The sequence below is a fragment of the Palaemon carinicauda genome, chromosome 15 (assembly GCF_036898095.1).
Source record: "Palaemon carinicauda isolate YSFRI2023 chromosome 15, ASM3689809v2, whole genome shotgun sequence".
Taxonomy (NCBI): Eukaryota; Metazoa; Arthropoda; class Malacostraca; order Decapoda; family Palaemonidae; genus Palaemon; species Palaemon carinicauda.
Window position 1 is genome coordinate 22,840,226 of NC_090739.1, and position 16,595 is coordinate 22,856,820.

General features: G+C 45.3%; 1 protein-coding gene across 1 annotated transcript in view; it reads right to left on the minus strand.

The window, feature by feature from the left end:
• Nucleotides 1-16,595, minus strand: part of LOC137654516 (zinc finger protein 84-like) — a 64,019-nt gene that overhangs the window by 13,378 nt on the left and 34,046 nt on the right. The window contains exon 2 of the mRNA XM_068388213.1: nucleotides 3,278-5,346. Coding sequence (XP_068244314.1) covers nucleotides 3,278-4,615 — 1,338 coding nt within the window. The 5' untranslated portion in view covers nucleotides 4,616-5,346. The remainder of the gene's footprint in view (nucleotides 1-3,277; nucleotides 5,347-16,595) is intronic.

Here is a 16,595-nt window from a genome sequence, read left to right on the forward strand (position 1 = left end):
CTCTGTCGGTTCCAGGGTTTATGGATGGCAGTCCAAGAGAGGACTGAAGAATACTCAAAGTTATTAGGGTCTCCCACTGGCAGCCATCATGGCCGGCACAACCTTGCAAGGAGCCTTGCTTTCATTAGGGGGAAGGTCGAAGCGGCAATCAAGCCGCCTTTGTAGGAGCCCGGCCGGCATCGCAATCCGGCCGGCAAGCGGGGAGATTGTAGAATACCGGCCACAGATGTTGTGATGGCTAGGCCATCATGAAATGACTGAAGGAGAAGGGAAAGGGTCTTATATTTTGCGTCGAAAGAAGGGGGGCACGTCTACCTTCTGCTGTCGGCAACAAACACAGAAACATAGTTTCATATGCCAGTGTCGCCTTGGGCGGCAGAGGCATAACGATTCCTCAGCCTAAGACCTTGCCAGATATAAGACGTGTCTTCTAGACCGCAAGGGAGAAGGTGGCAGCAACTGAACTACCACTTTCAGTTGTGGACTAGGGAAGCCGGGCTTCCTATGCCTGCAACTGTGAACCGGCAGGGGAATGACTAATCCCCCGTCAGTAGAGTTACCAACAACAAGACTGAATACTCTGAGTTACTGTCGTGATTCAAAGCCGGGATACCCACTGGCAAAAAGGGAAGACAGAAACACTATCCCGGTCAAGTCGGAGTACACTACTCTATGGCAAGACCAAGATAGGGTTGTCGCCTAATGGCGGCACTTAGAGGGAAGGAAGGGTTTATCCTTAAATCTCTAAAGAGACGAGTATCGAATTATGTTAGTAATTCTAGGAGATATGCTATCTCTGACTGAACTGAGAAAACGATACAAGAGGATAATCGGGATAACAATACTAAAGTATACTAAAACGCATAAGGCTAGCCTAACTCGAGTCGGGATCTCGGCTACGCTACGTCACTGAGACCCTATCGTATACGATCGAAATGTTTCACAGAAGAGGAAATATTACTTGTATAATCTGATCTTCACTAGTATAATTTGCCTAAATAGCTATAATTCATTAAAGCTAAATACCGGGGAAGTCGTACTACTAACTAAATAAAACATTTATGGTGTACGACAGCGGTCCAAAATGGCCGCCTCCAGTGATGGCTGTGCTCCGCTAAACACATCTAAATTATGCTAATTTAACTGTGAGAAGGGAGCTAAAAATTATGCACAGGAAAGATTAAATACACAACTTTCCACAGAATGAAGATGCTGGAGAATGCATGGTAATAATCCTTGAAATAGTAACAAAACCGAGAGCAAGAGGGAGATACACCGTGCTTAATTCGCTACTACAAAAGGAATGAGCTACACCATAGTAGTACGGGAAAGGGGATCCACCAGGTAACCTTGATGACGACTCCCCTTCAATTTCGCCACTCTTCCCCCTCAGAGCGAAAACTCTATTCCGGGTGAAGATCGCCATGTGTCGTATCAAGAAATACATCCCCTGATATTATGCGATATCCTTAAGAATTTTCCTAAGGATACTCGCACCAGGAGTTAGAATTCTGGAGACCTGTGGTTAATTCTCTGGGAGTATCACTGTAGCCAAATATCCCTTAGAAAGCTGCCTAAAGGAACCTTCCATCAGGACGACATGGCTGAGCCCAAAAATAAATATATTATATTTTACTTATACTCTAAAACAAATACGCATACAGTATGTGCAGTTACCAGCGTTAACTTCTCTAATCGAGAGTGGTGCTTAACAATAAGGGAGGTCAACAGCAAAATAGAAGGAGCCCGATATACATGATGAGGAAATGAGCCAATTTTATAGAGGCAACTATGGGAAAACTTTGTTAAGGGCATGGGATAACATTGCCAAAGTCTTCAAAAAGAACAGGTAACATGTAAAAGGACTCGTATGTGCTTGTCTCAGAACTCATAAGATAACATTTTGTTGGTGCAGAAATATGGAAACCCTAAGGGCTTTACAAATGTTCTCCTTTTGACAGAGTGGTATGATGCACTAGGAAATATCTGCATGACTGGAGCACCCCTTTCCATGTAGTTTTACCCCTACTCCACATGATTCCTTTTTCTGATTTTTATCTTTGTGATTTTTCATTTGAAGAATCAGAAGAAATTCTATTTCTCTACAATCCATGTTGCAGCTGGCAATCAATCTCATTAGAAGGTGAATCAACACGTAAGAGAGATGCTAAATTTTTTACCAATAAACTTAACATAAAATTGAGTCCTTCAATATAGTTGGTTTCTGGAATGTGTTCTGCATGGCTCTTGGACATTTATTTGGAATGCCCTTAGCAAACTGTTACATGACAAGCTTTAATACAATTTCCAGGTTTTGTTCATCCCTGCATAACCTGACAACCTTAAAGTTGCTTGATTTTCTACCTCCTTAAATTGTTTCTTCCTCTCCTCTTTTCCCTTGTTTAGCTTTTTCAAGTGATCACTAGGGAAACCTCATACATCCTAGGACCTGACGGTGAAAATGCTAGGTTCTTCCATAATCAAAGGAATGGGCATTATCAGCACATCAGTCCTTGGTAGTTGCCAGCTCCTGGAGTCATCCAACTTGAAAATGTTCTTCAAATATGAATTCTCATGCCTTTTAAGAAGCATTCACAGAAAATTCTCCATGAATTTTCAGCATTTTGAAAATTCAAAAAATAGAAATGTTACTTATTTAAAGCCATGGGATGGTGCTTCTCTTGAGTTATTTACTTTACTTCTTGTTTGCACTTATCTTTACCAATGCTATTTGCAAGAGAAAATTATCTCCTTTTATAACTTCTCATACAATAACCAATATTTCTTCCATATTTATAGCAAGTATATGGTTTCTATCTCATATCACTTACAGTACGAGTTTGAAACTTTCATAACAGCAGATAAATTACTGCTCTTCACAGTAAACCCACATATATGTGAATTCCTTTTTTTCTGAGAGGATGCTTTTTTAAATTCCTAATGGTTTATCTCCAGAGGGACCTCTGGGTTTCCTACTTTATGACCTAAGATTTCTCTTTGTCCTAATACCTTAATTGGTTTAAATTTTTACCAGTGGTGCAATGGACCCCAGCCTGGGGTCTATGGTTGCAGCCTCTATGCTCCACTAGCCTTGTATCAGAGTGATCTTTTCAAGGTGGTCACTGTTCCCTTAATGGCAGCAATCTGCACCTCATTTATGCTTAGGCAACTTGGTATTGCCTGAAAGTATGGTCTCAGGTTTTTCTTCATAAGTCCTGTTGCCCCACCACCACAGGTACTATTCCTATTACTTTCAGTTCCCACTATGACTGGACATATGACTTCTGAGATTACTTTTCTGAGAGAATGTTTTACCACAGTCGAGGCATCTAAATGGTTTCTCTCCCGTGTGAATCCTCATATGATCAGTGAGATGAATCTTCTGAGAAAACGCTTTCGCGCATTCATTGCATTTAAACAGTTTTTCTCCGGTGTGACTGTTCATATGACTTCTGAGGTATCTTTTCAGAGAAAATGCTTTTCCACATTCACTGCAGCTAAAAGGCTTTTCGTCAGTATGAATCATCATATGCTTTTTGAGATCATTTTTCTGATAATATGCTTTCCCACATTCGCTGCAGATGAATTCCTTCTCTATGTCATGACTCTTCATGTGCCTTAAAAGAAAACCCTTTTTATAAAATGCCTCCCCGCATTCACTACACACAAAAGGTTTTTCACCAGTATGAATTCTCACGTGATCCGTCAGATTACTCTTTTGAGAAAAAGCCTTATCGCATTCACTGCAAGCAAACGGTCTCTCTCCGGTGTGAATTCTCATGTGCCTCGTAAGGCCTTTCCTGCGAGAAAATGCCTTGCCACACTCAGCACATCTAAAGGACCTCTCTCCGGTGTGGCTAATCATATGAGTCCTGAGATCACTTTTTTGAGAAAAGGCTTTCTCACATTCACAGCACTTAAATGGTTTCTCTCCGGTGTGGACTCTCAAATGATCTGTAAGAATACTTTTTAAGGAAAATGCTTTGCCACACTCTATACATCCAAAGGGCTTTTCGCCAGTGTGAATCCTCATGTGATTGGTAAGAATACTCTTCTTCGAAAAAGTCTTTTCACATTCCCTACAGCTGTAAGGCCTCTCACCAGTGTGACTCTTCATATGAATCCTGAGGTAACTTTTCTGAGAATATGCTTTACCACATACACTACACTTAAATGGCCTCTCTCCAGTGTGAGTCCTGATGTGATCGGTAAGGGTACTCTTCCTGGAAAAGGATTTCCAGCATTCACTGCATTTAAATGGCTTTTCTTCAGACTGAGATTTTCCAGAAGTATTAACACGGCTCTCCTGACAATCACTTAAAGTACTTTCATTTTGGATACCTGTCCATATTATTATGTTTCCTTCTGTCTTTATTTTCTTTCTACAAATTAGAGGATCTTCCTCGTACACCCCTGAATTGATCGTGTATGAAAATTTCACTCCATCTTCACTGGACTCGTAAAATTGTGGTTCAGTCTTAATCTCCAAGGATGAATCCAAAGACGAGGAGCTATCAATAGCGGCTGCACTATCACAAACAATAGCCTTGACTTCATGACTTACTGAAGAGGATAATGACAAACTTTCAACTTTAACAGATAGTTCTGAATTCATTTTAACCTTTCTGTCTTAGATTTTGTAGTTTTTAATATATTACAGAATGAAAGTTAAATACTGTATCCAAAATCCTTTCGATAATATTACACTATAGATGATAGATGGCTACAATATAAAATGTACAGTATCTTAGCTTCGTATTACTGTACTCATTCTAAATTTCCTTGATACAATGAGTGCTACCTTTAACAATTTTCCTAAATAAGAGTTATTTTTCCAAGATATATTTGCAGTAATGGTTCAAGGGACACTGTAATTTCTCTTAAATAGTCATCCACACAAACAATACAACTCAAATGCTCCTTTTTTTCACTCAGAATTTAATGGCTCTCAATAGTGACAGATACAACTACCACATTGAATATCTATGTAAAAGTTTTTGTTAAATTCAATTAACTAACCATTACAGTATTATCAAAGCCATAAGGCGTATCAATTAAAAACAATGCATTAACTGTATTTTAAAGGTGAACAGGCTCCTACATGGCAAAGGCACAGCAAATACTGTAAAGTATTCAGAATTGAATATCAGTTGGAAGAAATACAGTATGCTACTATTTGTCCACTGACTTTATCAACGGAAGTAATAGTTACCTAAATTTGTACTTCACAATTATCACTTGTATTAAAGTATCACAATAAAAAACAAAACATACGCTGATTCTTCAAGAATTTCAGTACCATTGAAGTCGGAAACTGGTGATTATTTGACATGGAAGGAAAAGTCTCTGAAAGAAAAAAAAAATACGGAAAGTAAGAATAGAGGGGTGATTTAAATGAATCTACTGTATGTAAATAACAAAATACAGTAATATTTATAAGTTTACTTAGGAGACAGCTGTTTTCAAGTAGTGTATAAGAACATTAATCAATACTGCACAAATTCATCACCGTAATTATATCTCAAGTTAGTGTTACTGTATATCACATAATTGAGAAAAATAATAAATGTACACTATATTTTTTTCCATATATTTCTGTGGTATAATTTTTCCTACAAATCACTCACCTAAAAGGAATTAAATTTAGGAAATCAGAAATTTTCAAGGTATTTTTTATTTTCTAGCTTTAATTAGGGAGATTGATTCAGCGCGAGCTGGATATGGTAGTTAGAATTCATTAACAAGTGGTTAATCAGCAGATGAAGGGTGTATGCAAGGAGCCCCCTTTTCCTAGCTGGAACAGCTCACTTTTGACCTTATGGCACAGGATTGAGAGAGGTGGTTGAGGAGGGAAGTTAGATTAAAGGACTCAGGTTTGTATAACAAAGAAAAATACAAATTACAATACTTAATTTGTGATTTGTTTCTCCATGGCATACTAACCCTGTTCTTCAATTAGGGAGACTCACTGCTTGGTGGGTTGGAAGTCCCCTTAGAAACAAACAGGATGGTTCATTTTCTTCCCTAGAAGTGTCCACTGCTTGGTCCTGTATAGGAGGCAAGCAGTGACTCCAGCAACCTCCTAAACTGTCTTTCATAGGGATAAAAAGGCTGAAAGGACCTAGCCTGTACATGAATCCACATACTCAATCAAATAATAAACCTTTCCCCCTAAGGAGATATCAAATTGGAACCATATATTTGTAAAATGATCAATCAACTGGTATAAATTCCACAATCTTCCCCCTCATTTAGGGAGGCTGAAGAGATAATTCTTTAGATATAATACAAAGAATGGAGCTCCGAAGTGTAACTAAAGAGAATCATTTGTGGAATATGTTGGCAAGTGGTTGTTTGAGTAGATCGTGTCGTGGAGGGAGTTCTCTTGGGGGCTCCGTTAGGAGTTGCAGAAGGTCCGGAAACCACTGTGCGTGATGCCATAGCTGGACTATGAGGGTCATTGAAAGGTTGACTGATGTTCTGGCCTTGTTGATTGATTGATTTGAAGTTTTCTGGCATCCTGACATTGAAGGTCATTGACGCCGATATCGTTTATTATAAATAAAGATTAAAAGAGTATTCAATTAAAACAGGGAAGTAAATATGTTATAAAAGTTAAATAGCATTAAGAAAACCTGCTTCTGATATAAATTTAAAAATGCCACTAGAAGTAAATACGTTATAAAAGTTAAATAGCATTAAGAAAACCTGCTTCTGATATACAGTAAATTTAAAAATGCCACTAGCATTGTACGACACATCATGTCCAAGGATCTTGGCCAGGATGAACCTGCCATCCTCACCTCGAGCCTCAAACAGATATCTATTTCTCAGGTTATCATAATTGGGGCATTCGATCAACAAATGCCTCACTGTTAAAGGTACCAAACAGTTGACGCAATACGGTTGGTGTTGGCCCTTCAGAAGAAACTCGTGTCAACCGTGTGTGACCAATGCGGAGACGACAAAGAGATGTCTCACACTTTCCGGGTATCATGTTATATCTCCAAGGAGATATGACATTTGTTACCTCTCTCGTTTTATTGCCATCTAGACCATCCCAGTGCTATTGCCAACTATTACAAAACAATTTCCTGATGTTAGGTAGGAAATCATTAAAGGGAATAGGATACCTTCTTGGTAGCAACTCGGATGCAGCATTCTTTGCCAGTAAATCTGCCTTCTCATTCCCAGACACTCCTACATGTGCTGGAACCCAACAAAATTGAACCATTATACCTCTCCGGCCAATAATAAAAAGCCATTCTAAAATCTTTAAAACTAGAAGGTTACTAGAATTAAAAACATCTAAAGCTTGAAGGACACTCCTTGCATCACTAAAAATGGTACAATTACCCTCCTTCTCCAATGCTATTTTCTCAATAGCGCTTAGTATGCCATACAGTTCGGCAGTAAATATGGAAGCTGTTAGAGGAAGTGCACCTCTACAATTAAAATCATCACTAAGTACTCCAAATCCAACGACACCATCAGATTTGGAGCCATCAGTATATATAAAAGTCAATCCCCTATGTTCTGCAACAAGTTCCATAAAAAGATACCTGGATTCTAAGTCAGTCATATTCTTCTTAACTCCAATAAAATATTTACAAAAAGATACCTCTGGTAATTTCCATGGAGGTGTTGATGATACCTTAAATGGAAGCACCTTACTTCTAATTATATTCAAACTGTTTAATAATTGTTTCAGCCGAAAGCCATAAGGTTGAGGAGATTTAGGGTCCAATTCAAAGTATGATGTGTGTCTTACAAGGCTTGCAATCTGAAAGGCTAAAGAGTTAGGGAGTCTTTGCAACCTAAACCAAAACCGAACAAAAGAAGACTTTCGGTAAAGGTCTAGAGGTAATTCTCCAGCATCAACAAGGAGATTGTGATAGGCGAAGTTCTAAACGCTCCTGTGGACAATCTAATACCAGCATGATATATTGAATCTAACATCTTTAATCGGCTTGGGGTGGCTGAAGAGTATATTTCACATCCATAACTAATTTTGGAAAAAATCAAGGCCTTGTATAATTTTAAAATAGTATTGCAGTCTGGCCCCCATGATGTATGGGTCAATACAGTACTTTTAAAAGATTCAGAGCCTCAAGACATTTAGCTTTTAAGTGAGACACTCACGTAAGCCTACAATCAAATATCAAACCTAAAAATTTAGCTTCACTTACACATGGGATATGTTGACCTTTAATGTATATATCCAGGTCTGGATGTACTCCCCGGATACGACAGAAATGGACAATAGTAGTTGTACTTGTCGAGAACTTAAATCCATTCATATTAGCCCACTGGATAATTTTGTCAATAGAGTGTTGTATTTTCCTCTCAACCATTGCCATTCTAACCCCAGCAAATGATATTGAGAGATCATTCACAAATAATGTTGAGAGAACATCCCGCGGAATGACTGAGGATAACCCATTAATTGCTAGTGCAAACAGGGTTACACTCAGCACACTACCCTGTGGAACTCCTTCTTCCTGACATTTACTTTCTGATAGAGTTTCCCCAACTCTCACTTGAAAAACTCTATGTGAAAGAAATGACTGAATAAATAGTGGTAGTTCTCCTTTTAATCCTAATTCATGAATTGTTTTAAGCATACCATATCTCCATGTGGTATCATATGCCTTTTCAAGGTAAAAAAGACTGTCACATGGTGCTGTTTGGAAGCAAACGCTTCACAAATAGAGGACTCAAGTCGTATCAACACATCAGTCGTTGAGTACATTTTTCTGAATCCACATTGAATCGGTGGTAAAATACCATTCTTTTCAAGGTACCAAATCAGTCTTGCATTGACCATGTTCTCCATGATTTTACAAAAACAAGATGTCAATGCAATAGGTTGGTAGTTTGCTGCTAAAAACTTGTCCTTACCGGATTTTAAAAAGGCTAAAATAATGGCTAGTTCCCAAACACTTGGATAACTATGAGCTTGTCATATTTTATTAATAATGCTTAAAATAACTAACTTTGTATTAAAATGTACATGTTTAATCACTGCATATGGAATTCCATCGGATCCAGGGGCTGTATTGTTACAATTAGTAAGCGCGGAATCAAATCTGGCCTTGTTGAGTACTCTCCTCATCAGACGGAACGGGGTAAAGGCGTAAACGTCGATGTTGTCCCACCGTTGTTGGAATGCATCTTGCCAGAGTGCCATAGGGTCTGGGACTGGGGAACAATACAACGGGAGCCTGAAGTTCAGGGCCGTTGTAAAGAGGTCCACAGTCGGAGAACCCCACAAAGCCAGGACTTTGATGGCTACTAGATGATCCAAAGACCACTCGGTACTCACTATCTGAGATGCTCTGCTCAAGTTGTCGGCGAGCACATTCCTTTTGCCGGGAATGAAGCGTGCCGATAGTGGTATCGAGTGGATCTCGGCCCATCTCAGTATCTTTACTGCTAGATGAGATAGCTGCTGCGAAAAAGTACCTCCTTGCTTGTTGATGTAAGCCACTACTGTGGTGTTGTCGCTCATCACCACCACTGAGTGGCCCGCCAGGAACTGCTGGAACTGTTGAAGGGCCAGAAAGACGCCCTTCATCTCTAGGAGATTTATGTGGAGGTACTCTTCTGACTCTGACCAGAGGCCTGAGGTCGTTTGGTGCAGCACGTGGGCCCCCCACCCTTTTTTTGAAGCGTTTGACAACAGCCTCAAATCCGAGGGGAAGACGAGAATATCCACTCCATTTCAAAGATTCTCATCCTGAGGCAACCATTGAGAACTAGACAGGCCACTGATGAAAGGGGACTGAGGAGACGTAACCACGTCTGGGGTGGGAGTTATTCTCGTCTGAGGAAGGGTCTTGCGACCTTCCCCAGCCTTGCTATTCTGTAGTCTGATGGGAAGGCTGTGTGGAGATTGGTGTCTATTATCATGCCTAGGTATACCAGTCTCTGTGTAGGAAGCAGGGATGACTTCTCGAGATTTACCATGATCCCCGGATCTTGGCAAAGTCTCCGAAGTTTGTCTCGGTGTTGAAGAAGGGTGGACACAGAGTCTGCTAGGATTAGCCAGTCGTCCAGATAGCGGAGGAGACGGATGCTAATCCTGTGTGCCCAAGATGACACTAGGGCAAACACTCTGGTGAAAACTTGAGGTGCTATGGAAAGACCGAAGCACAGCACCTTGAACTGGTATTTCCTGTTGTCTAGGCTGAATCTTAAGTACTTCCTTGAAGATGGATGGACTGGGATCTGGAAGTACGCGTCCTTTAGGGCCAGTGTACACATGAAGTCCTGTAGTCTTACCGCTAGTCTGACCGTGTCTGCCGTCTCCATGCTGGATGGAGTTTGCTAGACAAACTTGTTCAGGGCTGAGAGGTCGATGACTGGTCTCCAGCCTCCAGACACCTTTCTTACAAGAAAGAGTTGACTGAAGAAGCCTGGAGACCCGTCGAGGACCTCCTGGAGAGCGCTCTTCTTCAACAGGGTCGAAAGTTCTGCCCGAAGGGCCGGCCTCTTTGCTGATCCCATGGCAAAGGAGTCTATCGACACTGGATTCCTGGTCAGGGGAGGGAGAGATGTTATGAACGGGACGCGATATCCTAGACGAATCACGGAGATTGTCCAAGGTTCGGCCCTGAGTTGCTTCCACCTGTCCGAGCAACTTTGTAGGCATCCTCCCACTGGTAGACAAGCAGGGTGAGTGCCTATCCTAGCATTTGCGGCCTCGGCTGCTCCCTCTAGAATTTTTCCCTTCCCTGGAGGACTTAGTGCCTTTGCTGTCCTTGGTAGGAAAGGGCTTCTTAGACACCATTGTCTTCGATGCTGTCTTGGTCGTCGTGGTCTTGGTTGTACGGGACTGCTGAGGAGCTGGTGGTTTATAGGGTTTGGATGTCCTGATGAGACTTCCTTTATCTCTCAGCAGCATGTTCCATGTCCTTAGGCTCAAACAGGTGGGCTCCCTCTAGAGAGGAATGTCTGAGCCTAGCTATCTCAACGTTAGGGACTTGTTGGTGGAATCTCTCAGACACTACGTCTCGAAATTTCAAGATGGTATTTGCCCACAAGTTCGCAGGAGAGCGCTGGCGCGCAGAAGAGCACTGGTGCGTAGAAGAACACTGGCGCGTGGGAGATCGTTACCGCGTAGGCGCAGGTTGCAGCCACCATCTAGGTTGGCAAGCAGGAGACCGAAATTGCACGTGTGAGCAGTTTCGGTGGGCTTAGTTGCGCCTGAGATCGTGCCAATGCCCGAGAGAAGGAAAGTCTCCATTGCCTTCCTGGTATGTTCCTTGGAGAAATCCTCAGTTTGTACCAGGATTCCCAAGGTCCCTAACCAGATATCGGTCGCCGAGAAAGAGACCTGCTGGCTGGAGTCTCTCTAGAGAGACCCCCTTAGTGAGCTCTTCCAAGGAATGGTGGAGAGGAAGAGCTGGACTATGCTCCTCCAGGATCTCGAAGTACCTCCTCTGTTGGACACAAGGAGGTGGGAGGAGCTTGTTGGTAGAGCCGGAACGATGGGAGGAGGCATACTCGGAGAGCTGTAGGGCAATCTTAGCCCTGGCACCCTTCAACCCTTGAGACCAAGGCAGGGCTGCACTGGTCTTTGAGGGTTTCTGGGTGCCAAAGAAACGGTCTCAGACCATGTCTTGCCCTCCCAAGGGGGTATCTCTGGGTCGGTAAACCCGTTGAGAACCCTTATAAGAGTCAAGACCTGCCAGAATGCATGTTCTGACTCTTTTTGCTCTCCTTCCGATGTCGGACTTGCAGAGAAGTCTCCATCTTCCAATTCCGAGAGCTCTTCCCGGGGTGGGTCACGGACATCCCTCAAGTGGCTGGCTGTCTCCGTCTTAGCAGTACTAGTGGAGGACTTTGGCAAGGTCTTGAGGTCTTTGGGCTCCTTCCGAGGAAGGAGGTAGGACTCCAACATCGAAGGCCTAGATGTCATGTCCTTCCTGATCTCTAATGAAGGTAGGAAACTCTCTCCGGGAGGGGAGGCTTCCTCCAATGGTGGAATGGAGGAGGTCCTTTCCTCACACGACTCCCTTGACAAAGGTGAGGTGGGAGAGTATCCCGGGGAAGATACAGGAGGGACTAGCCTTGATGGCCTGACTGGAGTCAGTTTTACCCTTGAGGAAGTGACCACGTCAGAGACTCCTCTTTTCCTCTTCAGAGGGGTGGAAGAAGCCATGGTTCTGTGCCGAGAGTCTGGAGCTATAGGCTGCTCCGATGAGCGGCCAGACAGGGCAGGATTGAAGGCCTGTGCTACAGCTCTGACTAAGGCACTGAACCATGGCTGTTGACTGACTGATACACTGTCAGACAGATCCCCAGAAGAGAAAGGGACCGAAGGTTTCCTACGAGGAGTTTCCGTTATAAGTGGGTCCGCCTTAGAAGAAGGCAGTTTTGGGATCCTGAACCCCTCTGCAGAAGCCTGTTCCCTTCCTGACAGGCGCGTTGAAAGGCGTTTGCGGGGAGGGGAGTGAGGCGATGGTGACTTGACTGAGTGCAGTTCCTGTGCACGTGCTGGTGAGCACTGACGCGTGGGCGAGCGTTGGCGTGATGGTGAAAGCTGGCTTGAGCGAGCGAATGAGTGGTGACGCGCGGGAGAGAGCTGCCGCACTGGCGAGTGTTGGCGCGCACGCGCATGGGCGAGTGTCAGGTGCACATGACCTAGTGCGTGTGCATGGGAGAGATCTGGCAGGCAGGAGAGCACTGGTGTTTAGGAGAGCGCTGGTGCATAAGAGAGAGATGACGCGCACGCGGGAGTGCTGGCGCGTGGGCGAGCGTGCAGACGAGATCTGGCGAGCAGAAGAGATATGGCGCGTACGCGCGGGTGAGTGATGGCGCGCGTAGGCGAATGATGGCGCTTAGGAGAGCGCTGGTGCACAGGAACTCGATGACGCGCAGGAGAGTGCTGGCGTGCAGGGAAGTGTTGGTGCACAGGAGAGCGCTGGTGCGCAGGAGAATGCTGGCGCGCAGGAGAGTGCTGGTGAGCAGAAGAGTGCTGGTGCGCAGGAGAGCGCTGGTGCACAGAAGGTGCTGGCGCGCAGGAGAGTGCTGGTGCGCAGAGGAGTGCTGGCGTGCAGGAGAGTGCTGGCGCGAAGGAGAGCGCTGGCGCGCAGGAGAGCGCTGGCGCGCAGGAGAGCGCTGGCGTGCAGGAGAGCGCTGGCGCGCAGGTGAGCGCTAGCGCGCAGGAGAGCGCTGACACGCAGAAGAGCACTGGTGCGTAGAAGAACACTGGCGCGTGGGAGATCGTTACCGCGTAGGCACAGGTTGCAGCCACCATCTAGGTTGGCAAGCAGGAGACCGAAATTGCACGTGTGAGCAGTTTCGGTGGGCTTAGTTGCGCCTGAGATCGTTGGCGCGCTGGTAGGCGCTGAGGGCGGGCAGGTGAAGGAGCACGCCGAAGCGTTGTAGAACACTGACGAGCAAGCTGGTGCTGACGGGCTGCTGGTGAGCACCGGTGCACTACAGGAGGTTGGCGAGCTGAAGGGCAATGGCGCACAGCTGCGCACTTCGGTAGGGCCTCAAGAGGCTTTACTGGGAACAGGAACGGCGATGGAAGGTTGGCAGGTCAGCTGGCAGGTAGCTCAGGAACTAGGATGTGCCCTTTGGAAGGGCGAACATCCACCGATGGAGATTGCGAACGATCTGCAGAAGGGTCCAGGACCCAAGTCGGAGGACTAGTAGCATGTCCAGGCACAGTCGAAGGTCGAGGGCCAAAACATTACTGCAACGGAGCCTCCTCTGTGGGTGACGGCTGCGACGACGAAGCAGAAGAGCCGAAAAGGCGCCTTTTCACCGATGGTGAAGGGAGACCTCTAAGGCGAAGTGGAGAGTGAGCTTTACGGCGAAGATGCCCTCTAAAGGCCGTTGGATCAGCAAGCTGACCTTGAGCTGCAGCAGTCCTCCGAAGAGGAGTCTCTATGAGTGAACTCCCCGAGGGGAAGAAACACTCGCAGGAGAGACAGACGTTGGACTTAGTTTCCCCCTCGAAGGATGATCAGGAACGGGGGAAACTAAGTTGGCAGTAACAGCTGGAGAGTCTGGAGGAGCAGGGGAGTCGGTCGAGATCACAGGCGACACCTCTGACACCACAATGTCGACCAAGGCCACAGGATCTGTCTCCGACAGCGACGATGACTGCTGCACACTAGCAACCCGGCGGATGAATTGCAGCAACGGGTCCTTGGAGGGCGGACCCGGGAGACCCAAGGACGACCAAACATGAAACAGGGAAGTTATTGACAAGGCCTCACCTGGGGGGAGAGGTGGGGCCACTTCGCTAGGGGAAAGCAACACCATCTCTCAAGGACTGGGCTTGGCCGATATCAAATTGGTCTAAGCTACTACTCGACGGTCTCTCAAAAGAGACCGAACGAATAGGAGCTTCGGGAGACAGAAGAAGAGGCCTTGGGTTTTTTGCCCTTCGAAGGAACCTTCGAAGGAGAAATATCCCACTTAGACTATTTCTTCCGCCATCGCCCAAACCTCTCCCACTGGGAGCTAGACCACTCACTACACTTATTGTTACAATCACACTGTTGACCTCTACAGGCGGTACAAAGGGTGTGGGGGTCGGTCTCCACCGCCGACATAAAAGTTCAGCAGGGCCGGCCAGTGAGTCCAGGGCAGGTGTGCATGTTTGCAGAAGTCAACACACAGACAAACACTACAACAATGAAAAAGCAAAAACAGATTAATGGCAGTCCAATAAAGGCGAAGAATGAAGAGCGGCAACGTCTGTTCACCATCCGACCCAAAAGTAAAGTGAGCTAAATCACAGGTGTGTGAGTGGGAGCGGTAGCAAGCTACCGCCCTCTACCCGCCACTAACTAGTGGTGTGGGTAGTTAACCCTTGCTAAACTTTAATGGCCCATCGTTTCAGCTATGCCGAAAGTAATACCCCTAATAAACAGCGTGGTTTGTATTCCAGTTGGGAACAAATAAGATAATCGTACTGTAGTATTGTTTTTTATTCCATTTTTTAATTAATATTCCTACATTTAACTAAATACAAATTACAAGCATAAAAATGACAAATTCGGAGATAATTTGTATTTTTCCTAACCATACAAACCTTAGCTATTTACATAAGGTTTACTTTCGGCGTAGCTGAAATGACGAACCATTAGAATTTAACGAGGGTGTATTACCCCCGCGCTAGTTAGCAAGGGGGCAGGGGAGTGGTAGCTAGCTACCCCTCCCCCCCCTCATACACCGGTGAACTGCTTCACTTCACTTAGAGGTAGGACTTGCCTTGGGGGACAGGGCTGGCGGGCAAATATGTGTAAATAGCTAAGGTTTGTATGGTTAGGAAAAATACAAATTATCTCCGAATTTGTCATTTGTTCCGTAACCGAAATACAAACCACGCTATTTACATAGGGTGACTTACCCTTAGGAAGGGTGGAAAGTCCCCAGCCTTACTGGCTTTGGCTTACCCGGGGACTCAAAATCCGAGTGAGCAGCACTCGAGAAAAAGAGTCCCTGCACCTCGCAGGTTTCTTGCTACGCAAGAAACGTGCGGCCTACATAAGCTTGTGTGTGGAGGGAAGAAGTGTGACTTGTCCTAGGAAGTCGACCTGAAGTCCTTTAGATGGAATTCTAGGCTAGGACGTTCCCAATACCACCTCGTCAGGGTATGGGGGACGCGACAGTATTAACTTAATACTAGGAACACAAGAAAGCACGGTTTACCTGCAGAGGTTTGAGGTCAGCTATGCAGAGAACCCAGGATGCTGCTTTCCCCAAGAGAGGGGAGGATGAAGAAAGAAGTAAGGGCCAGACATACTTCTTTCATTCATGCAGTCTAAAACCAGATAACAATGCCCTCAACCTTCTGCTACCTGTCCATTAAGGAGCCTGAGGTTAGACCAGCTGTTGTGTAGCCGCCACAGGGCCGATAGAAAACGTATCGAGGCTCCTATGGGTCATGTCCTGCAGGTAGTGGGCTGTGAAGGTCGTTAGACGCTTCCAAACTCCAGCTTTTAGCACCTGCGTCACAGAGTAGTTTCTCTTGAAGGCCAGGGACGTTGCGATGCCTCTGACATCGTGTGCCCTAAGGCGACGTGACGGAGGAGGATCTGGAGGATTCAGGGCGTGATGGATGACCCTTTGAGTCCAGGCTGAAAGGCATTCTTGATGACCCTCCTCTCCGTCCTCCCTGTGCTCCCAAACAGGGCTTGCACGTGAGGACGAACTGCAGCTGTTCTTTAAGATAACCCCTCCGACTCCTTACTGGGTATAGTAGGAGAAGGTCTGGGTCATCTGTTACAGAACAGAGACTTGAAACCTGAAGGAGTCGACCGAAGGTCCAGGACTCCCAGATTTTGAGTCTAGTAACCAACACCGGGACGAACCTGAACGTTACCTGCACCTATCCTCTTGAATGGGCGACGTCGTACGAGAGACCATGAAGTTCGCTGACACGCTTGGCCGAGGCCAGAGCGAGCAGGAGCACCGTCTTCCAAGACCGGTGACGACCAGAAGCCTGGCGTAATGGTTCGCAAGGAGATCTCTTAAGAGCCCTAAGAGCCCGAACCATGTTCCATGGAGGAGGTCTCACTTCCGACTGGGGGCAGGTAAGTTCGTAGTTTCGTATGAGCGAAGAAAGA